The 26,944-nt window shown below is 42.1% G+C and overlaps 1 protein-coding gene across 15 annotated transcripts in view; it reads right to left on the reverse strand.

Annotated features, from left to right (window-relative positions):
- Positions 1-278: 278 nt before the first annotated feature.
- Positions 279-26,944, reverse strand: part of Eya1 (EYA transcriptional coactivator and phosphatase 1) — a 142,083-nt gene continuing 115,417 nt past the window's right edge. For 6 of the 15 annotated variants that reach the window (XR_001780756.2, XM_017315414.2, XM_006495451.4 and 3 more), the window contains 6 exons: positions 15,952-16,010; positions 15,675-15,835; positions 14,707-14,821; positions 14,483-14,604; positions 10,806-10,906; positions 279-2,322 (listed from right to left, as the gene is read on the reverse strand). Coding sequence is in view for 13 of the 15 variants with exons in the window: in XM_017315414.2 (XP_017170903.1) it covers positions 2,242-2,322; positions 10,806-10,906; positions 14,483-14,604; positions 14,707-14,821; positions 15,675-15,835; positions 15,952-16,010 (639 nt within the window). In the remaining 2 variants the exon portion in view is untranslated. Of the gene's footprint in view, positions 2,325-10,805; positions 10,907-14,482; positions 14,630-14,706; positions 14,822-15,674; positions 15,836-15,951; positions 16,011-26,944 lie in introns of all 15 variants that reach the window. The other 9 variants (XM_006495452.4, XM_011238346.2, XM_017315381.1 and 6 more) reach the window with 3 other exon arrangements.

Genomic DNA, 26,944 nt, shown 5'->3' on the forward strand with positions numbered 1-26,944 from the left:
AATCCCAGATAATTTATGCCTAATTCTGTTCTCTCATAGACAAATTTGAGTGAGGATCCAGTTGATGTTGTCTGGGGAAATAAAGAGCTTTTCCATTCTCCAGTCCTTCTGATGATCAAAGACACAGCTGCTGCCTTGCCATTCAGGTCCTAAAGGACTGATAAAGCCATCACTGGGTTGTCCAAATGACTTCCTCTGGCTGCAGCATTCTAATGCAAACAAGATTCACTCCTCCACATAACCAAAACCAGAAAGATGATACTGACATCCAAGGAGCATACAGTACTGCACAAATCAAGTTTATTAATTTAAACACAACATTAATGAAGAAAAAAAAAGTTCTGTACACAATCGTGGACACAGCACACCTGTTTACAGTAAGGCCAAGGTCAAGGCTGTCTTTTCAGTCTGCAGAATACAACAGCATCAAATGAAGAGGTCTCAACACTGGCCATTTCTGTCTGCATCAGGGGAGAAACTAATTCCATTATTCATTTTTAACAATTTAGAGAATTTATAACGACTAATTTTAGCAGCAACATGGACTTTTAGAATAGAAAAAAGTAGGGTGGTTTTTCTGCTACTCTGGGTCAAACCTGCTGCCCCCAGTATTAAATAATATTATTAATAACTTAATAATATAAACTAAAATTGATCCAAAGGGTAATTTTATGGCAACACAAAGACCACAATGAGAAAGACTCCTGACCGTATACAAATTCATCAGTTTGGAAGAATCTTTTTTATAACATGACAAACATGATCATTTTTGTGTTTCTCCCATCACCCTCTAGGTTTATGTCTGTCTTGTCATACGTAGAGAGCAACATTAGTGTTTCTGATGATGGCCAGACCAACCCACCATCGGGCAATGAACCTTGTCTGGGTGGGAAGGAAAGAGTAAGAGATGGGATGAGAAGTGCTGCTGACCCAGTTATGTAGTAAAGTCCTCGTTGATATAAACAAGAATCCCAGACACGGTAATCATTCTGAGTGCATGGAGACTCTGCTAGGCTCCAGTTAATTTTATTAATAAAATATATCTATCATCTATATTCTTTCTGTGGGATGAAGTGTTTGAATAGTCATTCTTTTCCAAGTAGTTACATATAATACATTAGTGTTGAAATGAGAAAGTCGGGGAGGTGGTCAGGAAGACTTCAAAACTTTTAAGTTGTGAGCCACTGTTATTTTTATCAAGTCCCTTCTAACTAACCAATACACACACACACACACACACACACACACACACACACACACTCACGTACACAAATTAGAAAAATGAATGGGATAAAAGACTAAGAAAATAAAATCCTTGTTGACACTTGACATTCATGCTTTTGGTCTTAGATAACATTATCAAAAAGATCCATTATCTACAATATTTATACCCAATCCTTAGATAAGGCACTGCAGGAGTTTGTGCCCAAGCTTCCTAGGAAAGCATTTCTACCTCATAATAGCATTCCCTAAACAGAATGTGTAAGAATCATCCATTATTACAAATTTACACCAAAAATTCCTTCTGTACACGATTGTCTCAGTGATGTACATTTTACACATTTAAATTAGACATACTTTAAACTACTTTTGCAATGTGCTAAAATTCAAAGTACTTGCTGTACTGTCAGGCCAAGGCCTTTTATTGATTATTTCTTATGCTATTGTCCCTTCAACTATTTGAAGCCGAGAAGTCTGTCTTGGTGAATCATATGGTATATGAATTATACCTCAGCAAATCTGTTTTTTCAAAGTCTTTTTTCATAAATAAGTAGCGAAGTACAGATTGCCCTGGGTGGGGGACACCAAAAAGTGAACCTCTGAGAAAATAAAATAGCTCCATGGTTGTCCAGGTGACGCGTGGGAGTCTTTGTTGTGGGATCAAGTTTGCTGGATCACAGACGCTGTTTGTATCACATTTGCCGAAAACCAAAGTGTCTGTAGGTCTTTTCTTCACAGGTTTGAACCATGTAGTTAATGTAGCCAAGACACACCACACTGTGTGAGAACATTCTCATGGCTTACTTTCACTGGATTCACAGTACTAGAGTCAACAGCTGTTCTGAAGAATACACATGGTCCTCCATTAACCCCGAGGGTAGCAGTCAAGCCCGCAGCAGCTATGCATCCATATGCTGAAATTGGTACATCCTGAAGTCCAGCACTGACACAAGAAGACAAGCCTGCTGGGTTATCTCTGGCCACAGGGCAGTTGTGCAGTGTCAAGTTGGCAGGAAGCTGTTACAGGTACTCTAATTCCAAGGCATGATGCAGTGCCATGAGGTCCGAGTGACTGGAGACCCTCCAGAAGGGCATAGCATGCTGCAGAGAGGGCAGATGTATGGTAAGAATAGAGACCCAGCTAGGATAAGCCTTCCCATCTCCTTTAGAGAGGCCCTGCTCCATTTCAGTACTGTACAAACTGTCAGCTAGCATGCTCACATCTACTGAAAACACAGATTCAAACCCACCTCCCTCCAAGAAATACTGTGTGAGGGGAGTGCCATTTCTCTCAACTACACATTTCTCTCCATTGTGACTTGAATGACATTTCCAAATTTAAAAGTCACTGAAGAGAAATCAGTGTCATTTGAGCATTGCCAAGTGCCAAGTTTACAAAGCTTATACTTTATAAGTTGAGAAATTTCCCTCAGTTGACAGTACTTTACAGTTCTGTTTTTCTAGACACAATCTTGCTCAGAGATGGTGCCACTATTCTTTCTTCATGACTGTTTCATGAGGAAGAGATTTTAAATGAGCATCTACAGTTGCTGTGAGTGTGTGTATCTGCAGTTTTTAAGCCATCAAGGCACAGAGCAACTTTAGTCAGGACTGTATGGGACATTTGGACAGACCAGCATCCTAGAAACAGGCTATCTCCTTCACCAGAAGCTGGAGCAGACTTCTGCTCAGAAGCATTTGAAAGAGTATTTATGTAGCAGTAAAATCTTTCTCGGAGAACAAACTTATTTTTTCACAAGAAAACAGATTTCTTTCACACACAATCATCTGGAGGCAGAAGTATCAGCAATTATACTTCTGAAGAATTTGAGGAAACTTCATAAGAAGTGGGAAATCTGTCAAAGAAGCTAGATTATAAAAATTTGTAGGTAATAATGAAACTTCTAGTCTGATAGAGCTCATAAAGCTGTTATATAATGGCATACATTATTTAATATACTTATCAACCATGTTGATAGTGCTAATATACTCTAATCTGCTAAAGGCTTTTGCTGGATTCTCTAATTTTGAACATTCCAGACTCAGTACTATGACAGGAAGCTATATATCTTTGTTACTTGTTAATAACTTAATAGTCCAGAAATGAATGCCAAAAACATCTGCAGACAACATAGACAGATTTCTGCTTGGCACTATTAGATTGCAATCTGTACTATGGCTCCTTTACTTATTTAGATTGTGGTGTTTCTGGGCTCATGGTATAGTAATATAAGAGTCAGAAACAGGTGGTGCTGGCTCACCCTCTTAGACAGAAATACAGGAGCAGGAGAACTTTGCACAGGGAACTAGGAAAATGCCCCAAATAATAAAGCAACAGTTGAGCTGAGCGCAAAAGAAGAACATCTGGAAGGACTCTCAGCTGAGTCTGTCCTGGAGCACATGGTGAACCTTGTGGCCACCGACTCCACGTGAGAGAAAGATATGGCTGGAAAGCCAGCGAATACACCCGTATACCAACTCTAAGCTACTTTATTGATAGTAATGAGTAAAACATCAGCTGCTCTGTTGGGCTGTGTGTAAGGTGACTCGGTGGCAGTATCATTGTCTATACAGAAGGGAGAGAAGAGAGAGGTCTAAATAATAGCTGCTAAAGACTAAAAGTAAGATCCCTACCAGGCCTCGGCCTGTCTGAAGCCTCAGCACCATCTTTTTACACAAAGGACAGATAGTGATGCCTGCTGCGGTCAACAAGCTATCCTCACAGGACCTGTTGGACTCTAAGCAGTGTCCATGATCAAGTGGCTGACTAATTGAGAACTGAGCCTAGCAGAGAAGGCCTGTGGCTCTTGTAAATAGATCATCAGTTCAATACTACCTACCAAAGTACTTAACAATGCCAAGATTTTGCACTCCCAGGGATAAATGAATGCAATGAAGTGTGAGCATGTGCAAGTGTGTGTGTGTGTGTGTGTGTGTGTGTGTTGTCTCTGTGTGTGTGCAGGGTGTGCAGTGTGTTGGTAGGGGTGGGGGACTTGTTATTCTTGGCCACTCAAACAAATATTTTTTATATAAAACTGGGAAAAAATGTTGGCAGAAGAGTGAAAGAGAAGTGCATTGTTTTGAAGAAACCTGCGCTTGACCGTTCAGTAGCCAAATGAGGTTCCTTTATGGCACCATATCCCCAAAACTGTACTTATCAGGAAATTAATTAGTTGGTGTAAATGATTCCATGTTGCTTCTAAGTTTATGGTTAAAACAAATGTCATTGTTTGCAGAGCACCGTAGCTGCAGCAAGAATTAATACAAGACCATGCCCCACTGCTGAGAGCCATGGACAGACAAGACATATCTGCCAAACCCCTTGTGATGTGAGGGTAGGAATAGAAAGGATGAGTGCTGAGAGGGTGGCGCAGCTACCTGCTGGGCTTACACAAGTTGGAAGAATAAACACAGTTAGAAGGATTGATTGAAAGGAATGGGCCTCCTGGTCAGAAGATACACAAAGGTGTAGAGATAAGGGACCCAGGAAGCATCTCCTGTAATTAGCCTGGAATGTCATCAGGCTGGAATAGTCTGTTCTCTGATAAGGAAGGAGGCTTTTCAGGGGAAGGCCGTGAGAGAATTAACTAAGGAGTTTAGATTTTTATCTTGTAAATGAAAGGAAAGGGCCACTAATACCTGCTGAAGGATTGAAAACACAGAGAAAAAGGTATTTAAAACTATTTGGGGGGAGGTGCAGAGAAAGGGAGGTTTGGAGGTGTGACTAGGTGGTCACAGAGAAAGCTGTGAAGTAGTCTGTATGCTGAGCAGGAGACATTCAGAGAAGAGGACTGTTTGAGTGGCCATTGGTTGGGGACACCTGGGTTCATTTGGTCAGATACTGAGATGGACAGGCTGTGTCTGACAGAAATGGAGATGTTCCATTCCTAACAAGGGGGAGCTGAACGGGCATCAGAGCCTAGAGGAGCACAGGCTTGGGAGTCTGTAGAGCAACAGGATGTCCCAAGGGGAACACAGTGGCAGGCCTTTCTGCTCTTCTTGCCTATGGGCACAGTTCTTCAAATACTCCTCCCACTGAAAATCAACACTCAGCCCTTCTGGTTACACATGACATCCATCATATAAAAAAGCTATGTGCATAGCTCTTCACATGGAAATTAATGTTTGCACAATTATTAAAAATGCACCAATAGAAATCTTCTATAATTTAAGAGCATCTTCTCTCGGATGCAAATATTGTACTTTCAGAAATGTACTCCCAGTATGTTCATCCAAGATGGGCTTATAACACTAAATGCTAGAACTCCCTAAAGTCTCAGCCTCAAAGGCCTGGTAAAATAATTGCACATCCACATGGTAGCATGCTAGTGTGCTTACTTAAAGGATGACTAAGGCAGATCTCATGGGAGGCCTTTAGACAAAGACCTCAGAAATGGAGCGATCTCTCATGCTCATGGATTGGTAGGATTAACATATTTTTACTATGTAACATAGTAAAAATATGTTAATCCTACCAAAAGCAAGCTACAGATTCAACACAATGCTCATCAAAATTCCAACAGAATTCTTCAAAGACATGGAAAGAGCAAGTCTCAATTTCATATGGAGAAACAAACAAACAAAAAAATCAGGATAGGGAAAACAACTCTATACAATTGGGGGAATCACCATTCTTGACCTCAAGCTATACTACAGAGCAATAGTGATAAAAACTGCATGGTATTGGTACAGAGACAGACAGGTTGGGAGGGAGTCCCTAGTGAAGCTTACTGCCCTGCACTGACCATTTAGTACTGTTGTCTCTGGTTCCCTCTAGCCCAGTGATCCCAACCTTCCTACTGCTGTGACCCTTAAATACAGTTCTTGAGTTTGTGGGGACCCCCAACCAGTAATTATTTTTACTGCTACCTCATTAACTGTAATTTTGCTAGTTATGAATCGTGATATAATAAATATTGGTGTTGTCTACTAGTTTAGACGACCTCTGTGAAAGGGTGGAGAGCCACTGCTTTAGGTAGAGAGGGCCAAGCCTAGCATTTCATATGTAATCTGTAAGCGTGAACAAACAACTTGCAATAATAAGCTAATCTCTAATTAGTGTTTAATCTCTGTGCCCCCTTAAATAAAGAAGAATTAAATTGTGCTACAAATGTTATCCCCACCCCCACCCCACAGTAGCTCTCTCTAGAGTTTAAAATGAGGCATCACTAGCTTGGCATTTAGTTTGATTTTTATTTATTTTTATTTTATTTCATTTTTTACCTTAGCAGGTTTTGGAATGCACACTTAAAAGGAACTATTTTTAAATGAAATCCTGGGTCAGTATACAGAGTAGTAGACGCTTGCTATTTTTACCTGTTACAAAGATTCAAATGGATTTCTGAAAATGTAGCTTAATTAAGCAATGAGACCTAGCTCCCCCTTCTTACCACTCTGATGTTTTTAAAATCATACCTGTGCTTAATTATTTTCCTCAAATTGTGTTATATCTTCATTTTTGAAGAAGTAACTTTATGAAAGAAATTATAGGCTTAGATTGAATTACTTCGAAAAGCCTGGCTGTACCAAGGAGAGTCAGGACGAGAGACACCGCAGCAAGTAACCTTTAAGGACACAGGCAACTGGTTGCTTTCTGGTATCTGGCTTTAAAAGCTCCTATCTTGCTGAAGAATATGATTTAGGCAGATGAAAGACCTCTCTCCAGGGAGTAAGAGAGAGTGCTGTAAGACTTTTGAAAGAACATGGAACACTGAGAAGCAAGAGAAGCAGCTAAAATTGGTTTTGAAGAAACGTAAAATGGCATGGTTTTGATTTGATTGCTCAAATGCGCAGACCTTCACTGGGGAGGGGTGCTCACATAAGTTCGGTTACTAATTGGAAACTAATATAACTGAGTGATGGTTTGGTTTTTAAGTAGGAAGCCCTCACTGAAAAGGATGAGCCGGTAAGAGCTCTATCTTGTCTGCAGACATCTGCTAAATAAGAAACAAATCACTGTAAAACCAGGGGCAAGGAGACGCTTATGTACGTTATATCTACCCCTCCCACCAAGAAACAAACTCATCCAGTATTTAAGGTTCGCAATCCATAGAACTTTCTAAAAGCAAAATCTTAGCATGCTTGGGATGTTTGAGTTTATAGCTTGAAGGAACCCTAGCTTCAAGTCATAGTTTGGTCAATTTTTAGCTATGTGTTTTAGCCATTTCTTGGTTTTGGTTATGGTTCTTTGAGAAGGGCTATTACTCTGTCATCTTTACGTGCTCATGAAGGTCACAAGGTCCAAGGAGCTGCCTCCTCCTCCCCCTCCTCCTCCTCCTCCTCCTCCTCCTCCTCTCCCCCCTCCTTCCCCTCTCCTTCTCCTTCTTCTCTTTCTCCTTCTTCTTCTCCTTCTTCTTGATGGCTTTCAGCTCCCATCTCCCCACCTCAGTGCCCTGAGAGCAGGGAGTATAGGCACATGTCACCTGGCCCAGCTAGGTCTTAGTTTTCTCTTCTGAGTAATGTGTCCAAGAAGAGCCTTCCTTACAGCAGCATCATTTGAGGCTCTAATGAGATATTAAAAGGAGTGCCTGAAAACAAGGGTCTGTGAATGGAGTTTTCGAGCTGGTGACCCACATTCCCTCTTTGGAACACAGATCTTCCTACAGTGTGTGTAGCCATCTTCATTCACGTCCCTCCGCTGATGTTGTCTATGTATTTATCTTATATGTAAGATAGTGGCTTTCTACTTTCCCCCTATAAGGAGGAAACTAATTTAGATATTAAATATTCTTTCCTTCTGAGCACACCTTTACTCTGAAGATACTCATTATATGTCATCAATTCTCATGTCTCTCTCTACCTTCATATATGGAGAACTACTATTTAAATACTGGTTTCTTTTAAAGACTAGCTCAGCTACTGCCTTTAAATGAATGTTTAGTTACTCTGAGTGATTAAACTGATGGTGTCTGCACCTTTTGCAACATATAAGAACCTGATCTTTTTGAAAGCTGATTTTTTTTTACATGCACAGGCAGGTCACAAGGTCTAAGGATTTTCCTTTTTTTAAATCTTACCACATACATTCGCCCACTAGAATCAAAGTAAAACTAAGATGATTCATAAGTAAAAATCCAAAAAAAATGTTCTTTCTCTAATTTCTTTTTGATGTTAAAAAACACATCCAATGAAAAATTGTGAAGATAAGTCTAACTGCTCTTTGAAGATAGAAAATACCATCTCATTACACCTTTGAACTGTAGTGTCAGCTCAGGAGCTCCTGCTTGCCACACTGTGCTTATTTCCCAGGGCTTTCCATCTGAGAAACATCTCAGAAAGACCTATGAAAAGACCCACCTCAAGTGGGGCTTTACCTGTGGTTTTGCATCTTATGTAAAACACAAAAGCCACACTTTGTTAACATTCTCCTGAAATTACCATTTGGAAGGCCCAGCTTGGAGCCTTGTTGGAAAGCTGACTCGGACACAGCAGCACAGAACCCTGGAGGCCTCTTGCTCAGAAGTGCAACTCTTTCCCAGGCTCTTACAGCCACTAGGGGGTTCTGGCCTGGGAATTCTACAAGCTTTCCAAGGAAGAGATCTTGACTTTCAATTTCCCACCTACCATTCTTCCTCAGCCCTCTGGACTGAGTTTGGGGTATTCCAATTTAGTTCTGGGCTGACAAATGTACCCAGGACCAGTCAGGACTTGCCACTGGTGAGATGGGACAGTCAACAAGGTTTATATGCTGCTCCTACTAAGCACTAGTAGGCCAAGTTGTGTGTAAGTTTCCATCAGCACCAGGCACCTCATTGGCATCTTCTGTCACTGACAGATAGAGGGCCAGTGCCTGCGCTCTGGTTAGAATTCAGAGGCATCTGAGATAAAGGAAGCCATCTTCAGAGATGGATGAAAAGGGTGCTTGCTACATGTCACACGTGGCAGTCAGTGCTACATCTGAGACCTGGGACTTGGTGTGCCATTTCTAGTACTGACTGGAAAAGGGCAGAACTGAACTGCTGTGCCTATTATGGCTCTGAAAGAAGACCTCTGTGAATGAGTTTGTGGGGAAAGAAGGGAACTTTAATCACCTGATCATAGAATGTCCTTCAAGAAACATGGAGTACAACTGTACCAAGATTTAGAGACATACAAAAAAGTTGAAGATGAAGTATCAAACAAAAGTTTTTCACCTCAAGAGCCCACTCAGTTACCAAAACAGACATTCATAATTATATTTGTAATCCTAGCTGCCATCTGCTGCCTTTATGAGACTCACAAATCTTAAGGAATCTAATTGATCAAAGAGATTATGTGATTATGCTCATTGGGAAAGAGGCTAAAATGAAAGGAAAAGCTTAAGACACTTGCTCAAAGTCACAGAATGGACAGGCAATGAAGCTGTAAATCAAATGTGGGCTAGATTAGCATCCACACTCTTTGCACTGTGTATTTCCACTTAAAGCACAAGCGAGCACCACAATAAAGGAAAATAGCCTAAGAACACAAGATGTTTGCATGGCATGAGTTTTGAGAAATGAGCCTGATAATAACAAAAGGGATGTTATTATTAATATTTAATATTGTTAAAATATTCTGGGGGAAATGATGGGGTGTGGCAAAAGAGAGGTGTTAATGGTTTGAATGTGTCTTCCAACATTCACATGTTGGAAATGAAACCTCAACTTTTCATGGTGATATTAATGGAAGGTGAGAACTGTTGGCCATAATTAGGATTAGTTAGACTGAGCTCATGATGTTGAGTAGGCAATATGTGTAAAAGGAGGACTGTGACATTAGTGAATTTCTACAGTGATGAAGACAGACCTTGCCCTGTGTCCACAGGGGATGCCCCCTGCCACCTTATGATGTAACAAGAGGGTCCTCATAGGACATTGACGCCATACTCTTCAAAGTTGTAGCTCTAGAACTGAGCCAAACACATCTCTATTCTTTATAACCTATCCAACTTCAAGCATTTTGCCATAGTAACAGAAAATGGACTAAGGCAGCAGGTCACCAGATGAATGGGTGGATGAGGGAGCCAGACCAGAATGGCAAGTTATAACCAGATTCTGAAGACCTCAAGTGTCAGGTAAGGAAGGGGGTCCTGCCCTTTAAGAAGCACAGTGAATTGCCAAAGGAGATAGTTTCTGCTAAAGCAATGATAGGATTACAGAAGCACACACCAGCAATGGTGAACAGGGGCTGGTTCCAGAAAGCTTTTATACTCATATCCAAGGCTCTCTCCTTTCCAGCACTCCAAGCAAGGCAGATGCCCTCTGGGACAGAAAATCATTTCATCTTGCATGCCGGCTTTGACTGTTAGCAAGCATCTTTCCAAAGTGATGCTTGAGAGGGATTGGGTAACAAGATGTGAGTCACCTGACAATGTCCTATATGCCAGGAATAAGGACAGTATATGTCACCTGGGTTCTGGGACATTGCCAAAATGCTAAGCTAGCTTTTCTGATCAACTACCACTTGAAAAGTTCACTCACATCTGTAGGGTTCTTCACAGCCCCCCCCCCCCCCCGTGTTTACAATTCTCCACATTTCATCGTCTGTGGTAAGAAACTGCCATGGGTAAAAGGAGCCAATATTGAGGACTGAAGCTGCAGGCAGCATCCTCCGGGGAGGCTTACCTTTTTTGCCCCTTGCTCTTCTTCCACACCATCTCCTATGACAACGTATACCACTTTCCTTCCAAACCTTTGGATTATCCTCTCAAAACAGCTTTCCTTTCCTAGTGGATAAAAGCAAGGTACAGAAAGTATAATTTGATGCTGGGCGTCCGTGCTTCCGACTCAGCTCTATCCAACCCAGGGAAACACGTCGAGCCACTTGAGCACATGAAGACAGCACAATGTGCTAAAGGCTGTGAATTCATTAGCAGTGTGTAGGCTGTTTTTCGAAAATTAATGGCCTGTGACACATGAGGTCAGGCTAGCTATCAATGTGGCCTAACACAAAATCACAAACTTACTGAAGTGCTGAGGTTTTGCTTTGTTTTTAGTTCCATTGCACAATTAATAGCATGAACTTTGAAACACCATGTCTCAAAGCCAAAATGTTGGGCAGCCTGGTTTAAATAGACTTTTCCAAAGATCTTAATGATACAAACATACGAATGTGTGTCCATGCACATCTGCCTGAGTGTATGTGTGTGCACACTAGTGTACTGAATTATAATAAGAATTCTTTCCCTACAAGCCGAGACTAAAAGGCATATAATTCTAGCAGTCTATTTTAGCTTATAAACTTGTTATATTAAGCCGAATCATACAGGATCAGTGCGAGTGACTTAAAAACAAAAATAACCAAACTTAGTAATTGAACCCTTGCTGGTCAAGAGAAAGACATACAAAGCCTAATGTCTTTGCTTAAAAATATGCTATACATTATCCTCTTAAACAACTGTCGGATAGCATGCTTATGGGTAGTACAACAAGATTGTGGCCACCTCACCCAGCCATCTTACACCCAACCAAGCGCTTTCCTAGAGGAAAGCAGGATCCAGGCAACAGAACACCGTTATCTGTCTATTATCTTTCCAATGTCAGGCCTTCCTCTGGGCTTGGCTGTCAGCACATCTCTGTAGCTAATGCTGGCATTGTTTCTTCTCACAGAGGAGATCGGTGTCTGGGTCTCGGTTGCCAATAAGGTCATTTGAATGGACAAAGGGACAGTTGATAGTTCTCAAACATGAATGGCTGAGCAGGGCCTGCACCTCTTTCAAATGAGGATCAGATATATCCATGAACAAATTGCTTGTTTGCTTAAACAAATGTCTGCTTTATATTTGTATTTTGCACTAAAATCTTTCATTTGCATCTGACAGAATGTAATATGGCCAGCCTTGGTCAAAGACTCCTTTCAATGCTTTAGTTGCCCACTAAACTGTGAAATTTTTAAATCACTTTAAGAAACAGACTTTTTCCTCTGAATGGGAAAATGCTTTCATGTTCTGCAAAGCTGAATTACTTCTGACTTGTATAGAAAGGAATATTAAATTGCTATATAAATGTGAACAGGTTTTTCTTTGTTTTGTTTTTAATTTTTTTACTATAGTGTTAGGGATCAGGCCCAGGGCTTTTCACAGGTTAGGCCTGAGCTAATCTCACAACTCCTTAGTGGTTATTTAAGGGTGAAGTTTTGGTGGAAAAAATAAAAAGTCTGGCTTGTATACTGTCATCTACAGGTTTCATTGCAAACTTTGGGTTATATAGATTTTTTTTTGCACTAAGTATTGAAAAGCTGAAGTTGTCAGCCTGTCGATAGTGACCCCCACAATGATTTCACTTGGTGACAGTCAGCAATAGTCACAGGTCTTTCAATCCCTACATTGCTTACAAAAACAGAACAGAACATAAGATTATTTTAAAAAGGAGCTTGTTTTTATTATTTTTCATTAAAAAAAGTTTTAGTTTAAGAAGCATGAGTTGTTCTTAGACATGGAATCGGCAGATTTTTTAAAAATGGTAGTAGGCTCAGCTGCCCAGGCTCCATGCATTCCTGTCACGGTAACCTTGTTTTCCTGGTTAACATGGCAGTGTTGACCCAGCTGCCTATAAGAAACTCTATGGCCTCCCCAGCCTCTTCCAATGCACAGATGTTTATCCATTTCATCCAAACCCATTTTCTGAGTACATACACATTGTCTAAGTGTATAAGGAACGCCGCACACTGTAGTCATTGTGGGGAAAAAGAAACAAAGGGCCCCAGGAATGTCTTAATCTGGTAGAAAATTCACATTATAAACAAATAATTGTTTAGTGACCACTGAGCAAAAGCTTTGAAGGCGACAGGAAGCTGGAAGTCAGAGCTGAGGGAGCTGCTTTTGCTCTTTTGTGTTTCCATGGAGTCAGCAGCCAGCATCAGCCTCCTTTGTACTCTGAGGATGCCCATCCTTTTTCTGTCTCACAGTGAATACCCAGGGCACTAATGTGTGCTCAGGGCTGCGTGCTCAGGGCTGCGTGCTCAGGGCTGCGTGCTCAGGGCTGCTCACAGCCAGCATTTCATGAGCACCTCAGGAGAGCCACTCAGGGACCTCATTAGCATATCTGCTCCGTAAGCATTCTTATTTGTTCTTCTCTACCTGGTCCACACTGACCTCTGTTTCCTCCTGGCCAGAAGCAACAGCTTCTAGAGCCCTGCACACAGCCAGGCACTTAGCAGGATGTCTCCTTGTAGAGAGGAGTGCAGATTAGAGTGACCCTAGGCTTGGCTCTCAGCCATTTACCCAAACAACTTAAGCCTGGGTGCTTATGTTTCCTCATTTGTAAAATGTAAAGATGAATATGCAAATTGGCTAGTACAGTTTTCCACATCCAGTGCCTGCCTGCTGGAGGCTTATTTGCATATTGTTGTCATAATGGATCATGGGTAGTTCTTTCCTCCTCTTGAGAACAAGTCAGGACTTCTCATCCTTTTTCTCCTTAGTTTATTATATTCTAACTACACATCAGACGCCCCTCCCAAGTGTGTATTCTCTGGTGGGAAGCTTCTTTTTTCTATCTTTCCAGAATTAAAACGAAAAATCAATTTTTTATACATATTGAGCCAAAACCAACAAAACCCCACTTCCAGTAAAATAGAGAAAACTACCCCGAAGCATTTATTTCCACTTTGTATGGGTTTGTATTAACTTTTGCTTTAACTTACAAAATGCTTGTTGTACTGGCTAGTTTTGTGTCAACTTGACACAGCTGGGGTTATCACAGAGAAAGGAGCTTCAGTTGAGGAAATGCCTCCATGAGATCCAACTGTAAGGCATTTTCCCAATTAGTGATCAAGGGGGAAAGGCCCCTTGTGGGTGGGACCATCTCTGGGCTGGTAGTCTTAGTTCTATAAGAGAGCAGGCTGAGCAAGTCAGGGAAAGCAAGCCAGTAAGAACATCCCTCTATGGCTTCTGCATCAGCTTCTGCTTTCTGACCTGCATGAGTTCCAGTCCTGACTTCCTTGGTGATGAACAGCAGTATGGAAGTGTAAGCTGAATAAACCCTTCCCTCCCCACCTTGCTTCTTGGTCATGATGTTTGTGCAGGAAGAGAAACCCTGACAAAGACACTTGTGTTCAAAGTTATCTAAAAGACTAAATCCAATTGCTCAGAACTGATGTTAAATCATTTGTACGTTGAATGCCCAGCCTTTACCTTCTCCAGCAAAGTTTTATCATTCAGCTGTGTGGGTTATATTTGATATTCCCCATTACCCTTCCCTTTTTCTGATGAACAAGGATTCTGAAGATAAGCTTCATTCAGTGTCTTTCCATTCACACTGGCCTCAAGGATGACCAGTAGGTAAAACCATAAAGAGCTTACCTATTTTAGTTGCACTGTAAATATTTTCTATTGGAAACACAATTCCTAATCCATATAGCAGGACTTTTGCCAATGCTGGGATGAGCTGCGTAGTTGTTACTAAAATATTCACACAGTTCGTCCTATGAGAACACAGAGAAGGAAGAACTGTTGACAAATAAGTCTTCAAGATAAGCAAGCCTGAGCAATGCCCACTGCCCAGCCCATGCCCACGGGGGCCTCACCGGGAGTGGATGAGGGAGAGGGCCTTCAGGGCCAGGGTCAGCCAGGAGTCTGTGAGTGCCTCAATCTCAGCCCTCAGCTGGAGCCAGGCTTCCCTCTTAGCTGGGCCAAGCAGACCTGCGAGGTAGAACGATCATGAAACCCATATCGTCACCCACATGACCATGCAGATTCATAAAGAAGAAACAGTTCAAAGAGACCATCAATTATCATTCATTTGCAAATGTGTGCTTAGTTTTCAGGGACTGTGTGTGTCCCTGGACATTCCCAGATCCCCATCTTTCAGTGGACCATTTCTAACCATGGACTATGGGGACGAGTTGACTGCCCTTCTGGTTCTAGGGTGGGTGACAGTCCTTGGGGTGGTTAGGGACAGTGTCTTGGCATGCTGTCTGACTCTATGGAATGATGTTTCTCCCCCCCAGACCTAGGACTGGTTCCTGGCTGGAGGAAGGCACATATTTACTATGCACATATTTTCCAGCCATACTGGAAACAGCTCCATCCATGCATCTGCCATTATATTAACTGATTGTTATTTCCTTTATATTTAAGCCACTTTGACCATCATGAACTATGCTGAGAAAACTCAGGCTAACACAACACAGGACAGGGAACAATGTTATAACCCATCTTGTGTTGTGGACAAGGTTGGTTTGGAAGGATCATTGAGTGTTGAAAAGGTCAAGGAGCTGACCCCAGGTCACTGCAGGCCATCCCAGGTCACTGCAGGCCACCCCATATCACTGCAGGCTATCCCAGGTCACTGCAGGCCACCGCCATCCCATGGCACTTGGCAGCCAGGGCAGCTGGTTCTAGTCTTATGTCTGTTATAAAATTGTAGTAGAATTTAATGTTAGATAAAACTGTCCGTATTCTATTATACCCAACAGTGTGGCCCCAGAGTGAGTGGCACTTTGTAGGTGTACACTCCTGGCCCAGCCCACCGAGGCCTCCACCAGCCACTTGCCTCCCACGTTGTTTTTGTAGGTGTTGTAGATCTCTTTTACTCGTCTGTAGCGGAAGGCCAGTTTCCGCATCCAGTCCACACCACCTCGGACACCAGTTGCCAGGCATAAATTAGCACTGGTGGCTGCAGCAGGAAAGCCATCTGTTCCAAAGTTGTATGTGCTATTTAGATGCAAGAGAAGCCCGGAGTTAATCAAACAGAAAATTCATCTTAATTGCTGAGTAATTAAACTCTTTTAACAGAGGAAAACTCAGTCTGGGCACCAAGGCTCGCTCACCTCAGGTCCTGGCCGTTGTCGTCTGATGAAACATCATCTATATGGACTTGGTCACACTCCTGAAATGCAATTTAAATGGTGTGTGTTAATTTTTAAGAAGCACCTTTAAAAAGAAACCCAAAGCAGTGAATTAAAAAAAAAAAAAATAAAACACCTTAATTGGTATTCTTTTCAACTATACCATCAGTAGGCGGCAGTCTTGTTAAATTGGCATTTTTACCTGTTTGGAGGCCCTTTTCTACAAGAAATGAGCACTGTCATCAAGGACTACTGTTGCTCAGCTTCAGAAAACACATTTTTGTGTTTAGAAAGGAAAGTGATTGAAAACAATTAGCATGTGTGTTCCATAAACCTCAGGTACCTAAACACACAATACTGCTCAAAGCTTGATTCGGAGAGTGCTTGGCCTAACTAAAACCAGACATTTTGGTAAATGCAACATGCTAGAAAAATTAAACCTGATGCTAACTGCCAATGAAATTATGACCTTTGATTGCTTGCCGAACCACACACCAACAGGGCCTGAGGCAAGGGTGCCGAGGAGCCAGACAGAAAATCTGTTACTGGTTTACCATTCACTCGAGAGATGTGAGTTTTATTCTCTCTCTCTGTGTGTGTGTGTGTGTGTGTGTGTGTGTATGCACCCACATGCTCAGGATTTAAAAAAGCGTGGATGACCTCAAAACTAAATAAAAATAGTCAAGCCATATCGTGTGTTTTTCCCAAACATTTCCATGTTATTTTTACTGTTTTCCTAGCACTACATGTTCATGGTAAGCACTGGATTTATTATGCTGTTGTAAGCAGGCTAAGATAGGCACTATTCAGAACACCTAGTCACAATCATGGGCTGGAGCTCCGCTCCACAGGGCCCCGTTTCTGCACCTGTTCATAATGAAACAGCAGGGAGCATCCTCCTGCTGTGTCCCCAGCCCTCCTCCTGCTGTGTCCCCAGCCCTCCTGCTGTGTGTGTCCCCAGCCCAGGGTGACGGTGGGAAGCAGCAGTCCCCTGTCAACATGAGCGATGAATAAGGAGATAGCGATTTAGAACTAGAGATGGTGTCCACCACAGAAGCAAGTAATTCTTACACTTGGCTTGCTTTTGTATGTTGGGTCACATCTCTGCCATTTTACCCAGTTCTCCATATGGACCTTAGGATACTTATTTCCATTAGAGTTTTAGTTAAAAGCTGTTATTAGAAGAAGGTTCTCCAGACAAAGCTCTAGCGGGTTTCTGACAAAGTTAGCCATGTAAAATCTAGGCCCTCTCTGCCAGTCAGCACATTCAGCGAGGCCACAAAACAGCACCCCATAGAAATAGAAGGTAGTTTCCTCATGCTGCTGGCTCCTTCTGGACAAATCCTCCTCTCCATGGGTTTGTGAGGAAGGCAGCAGGAGACAGAAGGGGAGAGAAATTCAAACCAGCTGTTCCTTCTCAGCATTGAAAAGGTGACCCGCCCCCAACCTTTTCCCAAGGCATCTATTTTGCAGGCAGCCCTCTCCTAGCAAGCAGAGAGTTCCAAGAAGACGACTTTGGCCTGTAACCCTTCTGGGCTCTCCTGAGGTCTGTGACCTCAGATAAGAAAAAGGAAAAACAGGGCTCAGAACCCTTATGTGCTGACTGTGAATTGAACATTTGCAAAATGGGTCATTCTAGGGAAATACAGCAAGCACCTTGCTACTTAGCACTAACAATTAAGTCTTAGTCTAGAAGACAGAATCATTGTTTGCTAAACAACCTAATTCCAGCTCTAGAGGGGTTCTGAATCAGGAAAAGAGATCTCAGATCCTTATCAAGCAATGCAGTTTTTATGTCCCTACCACCACTAACAGATCCCCCCCCCCACAACCTCCCACACCCCCAGTAAGCGGAAGAGGAAAAAAAGACTACAGCCCCTAACATAGCTTCTCTCTGTCTTGGGAAAGTCAGGAACTAGCTGGGGAAAAGATGTGTGGAAAAAGTGGGTGGATGGGAGAGTCAAAAAATCTAAGGTGGAGGACTCTATAGCTAGGGATGGGAAGGCTTGTCTGGAAAGCAGGGTGCAAGGAGTCTGTCTTAAGCCGATTCAGTTTTAAATTCCCACCCTCTGAGAAGTGAGCTAACACAGTTGATGAGCCATTGTTGCCATAGTTTTCCGGACCGCGCTTTGTTTCTCTTGTTACCTGTATTTAAGACTCATTGTTCCAGGTTAGACTCCAAGTGAAGACTTGTTTAGTATCTTTTCAAGGTAATCAAGTCAACAGTTTCAGGCTTTTCCCTCCAGGAGCAGATAATCTTCAAGGAGGCTTGGTTAAAACAAAGCCTCTTCTATCTCCAACAATGACCTCCTTATCAGGAGAAGTTTGTAGAATGATTTTAATAGAAAGAGGTTTTGAAAAATCAAGAGTGCTCTTAATTGTTCTCTGTTAGCACATTTAGACATGAAAAGCCTATTACTGTTTAATGAACAACAGAACAATAAATTAGTGCTATAAGCACAAGTATAGAGAGGCCATGAAAAGCATCCATTTACTTTTGAGACTGTGCACTTGTAATTAATGAGTCATGTGATCACTGCTCTGTATTACACATAAGACATTTGATTTGGAGGGCTTTGGGCGTGGCTAAGTGGTAGCATCTTCTAAGTACCTGTGAAGTCCTAGCTAACCCCTACCAATACCACACACAGACACACACACACACACACACACACACACACACACACACACACACACAGACACACACACACACAGACACACACATACATACACACACACACACAGACACACACATACATACACACACACACACACAGACACACACATACATACACACACACACACACAGACACACACAGACACACACACACACACAGACACACACACACACACACACACACACGAAAAATAAAATACAAAAGGTTCCAAAGACTCTCAGAAGCCTAGAGAACACCAAGAGGCTGCAATGCCCAGCAACGTGCCATGTGTTGACTTGTCCTGCAGCCATGTGTTGACTTGTCCTGCAGCATTGTGTTGACTTGTCCTAAGCAGGTTTCCTACTAAACTGGAACCAACACCTTCATGCCTATTTCCTGAAACTTGGTGTCCCTAGGATGAACCTCTTCTCTCTCCAGTTTCAGAAGGCGTCCCTGGATTTCAGGGCCTCTGAAGCCTGAGGATTGTTTTCAAAGAATCTACTAGATATTCATTATCACTTGGGGTGCTTGCTTTTTAATTTCCAAATCTTTAAAGAGCTAGATAACAGCCAGAGGAGGCCAGCTGGGAGTGTGTCCTCCAGAACCTGAGGCAAGCAGGCCAAGGTTTTGAGACTGTGCTTACTTCTTCCAGCCTACAGGTCAGATGTGTAGCCTCCTCCATTTACCACAACCTCCAGCCCTCTATGTCAACACCAGGCAGACCCTTAAATGATTGACATGTCAGAGGGCCATGGTCTGGAAGGAGACTCAATCACACATAAGTTATTGTGTCTTTACCAGGTGACAAAGTCCACCTGGCATGTGGTGAGCATGTGGTTTTAGCATGTTACACTGACAACCAGCACACTGTGAGTGGGAAAAAATAGGAAGGCCAAGAGTACAGGTTAAGTTACCATCTCAACAGAGGAATGGATACAGAAAATGTGGTACATTTACACAATGGAGTACTACTCAGCTACTAAAAACAATGAATTTATGAAATTCCTAGGCAAATGAATGGATCTGGAGGGCATCATCCTGAGTGAGGTAACCCAATCACAAAAGAACACACATGCTATGCACTCACTGATAAGTGGATATTAGCCCAGAAACTTAGAATTCCCAAGATACAATTTGCAAAACAGATGAAACTCAAGAAGAAGACAGACCATAGTGTGGTTACTTCTAACCATCTTAGAAGGGGCGAACAAAACACCCATGGAAGGAGTTACAAAGTGTGGAGTAGAGACTGAAGAAATGACTATCCAGAGACTGACTCACCTGGGGATCCATCCCATTTACAATCACCAAACCCAGACACTATTGTGGATGCCAACAAGAGCTTGCTGACAGGAGCCTGATATCGCTGTCTCCTGAGGGGCTCTGCCAGTGCCTGACAAAGGCAGAAGTGGATGCTCACAGCCATCCATTGGACTGAGCACAGGGTCCCCAATGAAGGAGCTAGAGAAGGACCTAAGGAGCTGAAGGAGTTTGCAGTCCCATAGGAGGAACAACAATATGAACTAGCCAGTACTCCCAGAGCTCTCAGGGACTAAACCACCAACCAAAAAGCACACATGGTGGGACTCATGGCTCAACAGCAGGGGCTGAGCTGGGCAGAGAGCAGCTGTCTGAGGTATGGGGATGGGCCCACCAGCCCTTAAGTAACCTGTCATGTCTTTCAGATAAACGCTAACAAGCAAAGAACCCAGGTTTCTGCTTCCTCTGCTTTCTCCCACTGGGATTACAGAGGACTAAGAGACATACAATAAGCAACGTGCAGGCACTGATGGGGACCTCAGTCTGTAGCCCACGAACATTCCTAGAGTCAGGCTGTAAAATGCTCACATGGATGGCTGTGGGGCAAGCCAACATACCAGGCCGCAGAACCCGGCTTGGGTGCAGGCAGCTGGCGCAGAGCCCTGTGAGCCAAAAACTCAACCACCAGCAGACAGGTCTTTGCTTTCAGGTCTTTGCTGCACTGTTTTTCTGCCTTTTTGGTCCCTTCTGTCTTATTCTTGGCATGGCATATCCAGCTGACCTTTTTCTGATCCGTCATCATCTCTGGGTGTCTAGGGGTGGGCCACAGCCTTATTCTTTTGGATCAAGCCCCGGGAATAACTCAGATTTTGAACCAGGCCTCATATGCAAAATATTAACTTATGGCAGAATTTTTCTGCAAATATTTATTCTGCTTTGATACTGTAGTGGTTATTCTGTCCCCTCAAGCCTTTTGCCTGTACCATAATTATGTAAAAATGCACCAAACGATTCAAGCTAGTTTAGGAAAATTAATAAAGAGAATTAAGACAGTTACAATGGGCCTTATTCTCAGTGCCAAGTAGGATGATGTCATTGGCTACACACCGATGCTCTCTACCTCTGAACATGAACCTGGAAATACAAACTTGGACTAAATCTGAAGCCCTAGAATAAACAGAGGCTCTAATAGCGTGCTCAGGCAGCTACAAAAGGCAAAGGTGTGAAAATGGTAGGAGCCTGTCTTCAGAGAAGTTGAATTACCATGCCCACATTCTTATGCCAATTGTGTTTGTCAGTGTTCCAAATTTACCATGAGAAAACAGACAACTGTCCTACCTTCTAATTGTTTCAATACCTTCCTGCCTAGATTTAAAAGGGAAGAAGTCATTGGATGGCTAGCTATCATTACTCCCCCCTTTTAAATGAAATATTTACTCTACTTTTATGTTTGTGTCTTGTCTACACGTTTGTATGGGTACCAGAGTGTGCCTTGTGTCTGCAAAGGTCAGCAGAGGGACTCCGATCCTCTGGAACTAAAATTACATATGGCTGTACTCTGCCATGTGGGTTCTGGGAACCAAGTCAGTATCTTCTTCCAGAACAACAGGTGTTCTTAACTGCTGAGCCATCTTGGCAGTCCCCATATGTCACTACATCTTGATACCAGCAATACTTACTGAGACTAGCTAGAAATGGCCAAGGCTGAGGAAATAAACCCTGGCTTCTGTGTCCCTTTTTTATCTGCCACTAGACAATTATGTTCAGAGATAGAAACTCCCTGTGGAACAAAATGGACACTTGCTTGAGACCTTTGATATCTCAAAGTTGCTAAAAAGTATCCCTCATATATCTACCTATGGAAATCCATATGTAGTGAAGGGTGTTAGAGAAAGCCACAGCAATGGTCATTGAGCTGTATTTTCACAAACTGTCAGTAGTACTTAACCTTAAAACCAATCAAGTCAACAACCCCACAAAACAAGTTCCCCACGCCCCCAGATCTGCTCACACTGGTTTCACAGGAAGTCTGAATCATAGAGATGGTCTTTCAGGCTGACTAGTGTTGGCAGTATGAGAGTGAGAGGTTTTGAGGGAGTGATTCCTCCATGGTGACTTTTGGCCATAACTTCTAAGTCCTTAGATATTTTGATAACTTTTTTGGGAAAACATGGTAAAATGAGTACCACAGACGTGTGCTCTCCCAAGAACAGCTATGATTCAGAAAGTCTGAGGAGGGAATGAGGTAGTCCCAAGAAAAGCCCATAGATGGAAAAGGTGAAGGACCCTGCTTCTCATTATCTCATGACAGGTTGAGGTCCTATGCTCTAGAAAGTAGGTGAGCTAACTTCTCCCTTGCCTTCTTCTGTCTATTAAAGAAGTGTGCCCAGTTGAGATGTTGAGTATTTATAGATATTCGTGCAAGTCCAGTGGCTTTCCAGAGGTGTGCCCAAGCCCATGTTGCACTCCCTTACCTTGGCCTCACAGAACAAGTCCAACCCCTGGTGACAGGACGGACATGAGATCAACAGCCCTCTCATATAGGCACTGGCTAGCAAGAACCTACCTAACGTCTACCTGGGACATGCCATTGACATTTATAACTTCCTTGCATGTTGCCTGCTGCTGAGGCATTGAAGAACAAGGGACTTTTGAAATTTAGCCCCCACTCCTGTCGGAGAATGCGTGGACATAGAAGATGCAGAGTTAAAACAAACCCAGAAAATACCGATCCTTAAAATCCTGCTCTAAATGATCTGGCCTCGATGCATATGCTAAATCAATATTCAATTTCAATTAACTGTTTTGATAGAAATATGTTAGCACAAGTGTGCTAGCCAGTGAAAAAGCAGATGGACTTCAAAGACGGACTTCTCAGAAACTGGCAAGAGCAGCTACAGTATCCATTATTGAGTTTGTACCAAGCCACACATTCTATCTGTTTCTTACTATCTCGCACTCCTGGGATAGTCTTTTGACTATATTTGTGCCTGCCCTTTGTTTTGGGGCTTACCTAGGTGAAAGGGGAATTTTGCTCTATTTATGTTTGCATTATGAGGGTTAGAAATCCAGGACTTGATTTATAGCAGCTTTAACAAAGGTAAGCTGTTTGCTATTTTGTTCCGAATCTGTTTGTACTAATAGCCATAAAATACATAGAGATTAAAGTATTTACTGGAAAGTGCCTACAGATGGCATGTTAAGGCAAAAGATAAGTTGAAGCTTTTAAACTCTGTGCTGGGTATATGATATACTTGGGGTAGATATTTATGATCATTAAAATATCAAAAACCCCTGCCAGCACTGCCATATTAATTAACAACTAGAAGATGGAAAAACACTTTAAAATTTAAATATTTTTGTATTAATACCTTTAAATTTTGCTAATTAAAATAGGATATCAATTTAATAATACTTCAGCATGAGGATTTCCAAGTCTCAGAGGGATTTCATGAAGACCGTGACTACTTGGAGGCACATTCTTAATAAATACATATGTGTCTCTCTTGGCCTGGGCTTTCTTCTCACCATGAATACCTCCTTTTACCACATGATTAAAACTACCTGCCTTTATCCATACTCTCAACCTTAGGGTGAAAAGTCTTGCTTACTATAAGTCAGAAAGAACTGAAAATAAACTTTTAAGACAGTGTGGGCTTATTTAAAACATTTCCATATCATGTCTCTAATGTTAATGGATGAATCTAATTAACAGTTATGATGTAGCTACATTTAACCTAATGATACCAATACTTAAAATATTTCTCCTTACAAGTTCAATGAAGGTTTACAATTGGGTGCAAGATCCATCTGTAATGAACTTTGGGGGACTTCACACATGCTATTCGTGTTGTGCTGCTGGGCTATACAACTTTCTAGATGTAGCTTGTACAACATCACCAGGAGTTTCAGTGAATCGATGCTACAGCACTGATTTTGTATGGAAAGGCTGATGATCATATACAGCTTCTTTTATTATTCAGTTAGTAAGAAAGCTATGGCCTTTTACAGCACAGGGCGACGTGTTAGTGCCTGAGTGTCCTTCTCATTATAGTATGTAATTTTGTCAGTAGTTATTGCATGCACTTTATATTATATTATGCACCTCAGAACACTGTGATGGGAGACTAAAGTGACAAGTTCAAGGACAGAATAATTCTTACCCACACCGCTTGACAAGAGACTCAGTGCACATTTAATGAAAGCCCCTGGTTAAGTCAATCGCAGGCCACTCTTCAGTGCAAGCTTTGTTTTACTGCTGCACCGATTTCTCGATTTTCAATGGGCTTGCCCATCATTTTTGCACACATAATTTGTTACTGGCAGCAGACAGTGTTCTTTGTAAGTCTTGTTTCCTTTCTTTTAGATCTATTTTTCCTGCTGTGAGTATGTACTAGAGAGGAATTTTTCACAGTGACACCGACTCAAGGCTTGCTGTGAATAATTACTTTCTCCTAAGAACCATTCTTTATACCACAGACTTGCTGTCAGACTCTGGAAAAACACCCAGACCAGGGGACCTTTTATCCCTCTCTGTAGTCACTTTCTTTTTACCCTGTTGCCACCTGAGGAAAATGAGCCCCATCTGAATATATCTACAAAGGGTTTTACAGCACACTTTAATTTACACAGAGCATCTTTGCCGTGTTTGTACCTAAAATGGTAAGCTTTAAGCGGCAATAGGAGATATTTTAAAGAAGGTGTTCTTTTTTCCTGCAGCAAGCTTGCATGCTTTCTAGCTCTTTGCAACGAATGCAAGTTGTGCTTCTCACTGTTTATGTCCTTAGATTCACCTTTAGCTGAAAACCATATGTTAATACAGTTGTTATAGAAATATTCGCATGTAAGTTTCCTCTTTTTTGTTGGGTGGGGCTAAACTTTCAAGTCTAGAAGTTTCAAAGAGTCCAGTTTGTCAACTTCAGTTAGCTTATCGAGTCAGAGAATCTTACACTGGGAAGAAATACTCACTTGATTATAAGGGATTATGCGGCAAAGAATAAACAGGTTCTCATCAGGGTAGCCTTAGCTGGCCAGTTTCTACAGTAATTCTTAAACCAGCGTTCTCTGCTGTGGAATTATTACTGACTCCAGAAAGAAAAATATGCAGAACCGGACATAGGCACTTGAAAGGGGAAGAGGTTCCCTGTGAGTTGCAGGAAGGGGCACGTCGTCACCTCCATCAGTGAGCCCTGAGGGCAGTAGGCCCTCTGAGGGGATTCTCATAAAATACATTCTCTTCCAAGTAGCAGTCAGCTTGGAGACCCACCACCCCAAACCAGCCTGCCTGAGCCTTCTGTTAGAAGACACAGTCTGTAGGGCTTGCTAAGAGCTTGCGCACCAGATCCATTCTTGTCAGTCTGCGGAGCCCAGTAAGCTCCAAATCATTGACAACCTGAAAGGGAAAGTATGATGTTCATACTTGTTCATACTCATATTTCCACTATCTATAAATTGCCTTCTCCAGAATTAGAGCCACAGATATGTTTGGGAGTTTATGTTATTAAGGAAAAATACTGTATTATGTATCAATAAATGGTGACTTTGTTACATACTCTCTATGAACCATGACAGCAGCACTAGAGTACATATAGAACACAAATTCTGAATTCTCTTATTTTGTCCTGCATGCTATTAATAATGTCTAGAGGAGCCTATTTATATCCCAGCCATGAAGTACACAGAAGTGAGAAGACAAGCAAGATAGTGGAAGAGAAAGGATGCGAGGGGTGCCATGATCTTCCTCTCAGTGCTAGAATACTCACATAACCCTGGTTTGGACACATACTGTGCTCTCAACTTCAGGCCTTGGGGGTTAGGGAAGCAATGCCAATATAAGTCTCCTTCTGTCTCACTTAATTGGTACCTTAGAAAAATTACATTAGGAGTGGCTAGTGCAATCCAGTGAAGCCAGACCTTTGAAAACCTCTGCCATGACCCGAAGCTTCACAGCACAGTCCCTTCCTTCTGCGCAATCAGGAATGGCCACTCTTGCAGGTACTGTCAGCCCTTCCTTCCCCGTGATAGGTTTGTCCACAGCTTGTAACAGAGCCCATGGTGAGCTTTTATTGATTTCTTTCTTTCTGCGAGTCCTCTGATGTCCTTCATATAAGTCACCCTTTGAGTAACAGTAGCTGCCATTATTGAGCCCTTGTTACAGGCAAGAGCCTGTCAAGTACTCTTTTCAGCCTTCCTAAAACTCTGCATCTAACAGACATGGAGACAGCTAACATGGAGACATCTGAGGATAACTTTGGGGTAGCATGCCATATAATAATCTCTGTGGGGAACACACCATTTCCTTTATGTATTTTTTCTCCCTATGTACTTCTTAACAATGGACCAAGCACATTGATACTACTGAACATAGCCTTTTATGTGATCTCTTTGGCAAGGCTGAGTCAGGAGAAAAGATCTAATTAGAAGCAAATTGATAATGTTACTGTATGGCACCATTAGTATAAAATAGTTTACAAAAATAAGATTATCATATGATTGTAAAATGACATAAACCCACACGAAAATGATAAACGAGACTGATTCCTTCTCAACATGTCAGAAATTATTTCAGATAAGCTTCTCTCATCCTTGCTATACCCTTCCACTAAGTCACTGATCCCAAGTTGTTCAATGTTCTGTGAAGCTTACATTCTCATAGGGGACAGACAAGGGCAAAGATACCCAGATTAGGATGACTTTCCCCTCCTTCAACAATATATGACAAGCCTGTGACAATAATTAATCACCTATGTTACTCTTGATCTGTACCTCTGTCCTTCTGCCTCTGTCTCTCTCTTCTGTATGTTTATGTACATGTATGTGTGTTTGTAAGCCCACATATGTTTATGTGTGTTTGTAAGTGTGTGTGTGTGTGTGTGTGTGTGTGTGTGTGTGTGTGTGAGCATGCACAGAGTTGCAGGAGAAGAACTCAGGGCCTTGTGTGTACTAGACAAATGATCTACCACTGAGCTCTCATGATTTCTATCATTGTGGTGTTTTGTTTGTTTGTTTGTTTGATTTTTTGTGTGTTATTTTAGTCTCGTTTTTTTCAGATGAGCTTT

This window comes from Mus musculus, chromosome 1 (genome assembly GCF_000001635.26).
Source record: "Mus musculus strain C57BL/6J chromosome 1, GRCm38.p6 C57BL/6J".
NCBI lineage: Eukaryota > Metazoa > Chordata > Mammalia > Rodentia > Muridae > Mus > Mus musculus.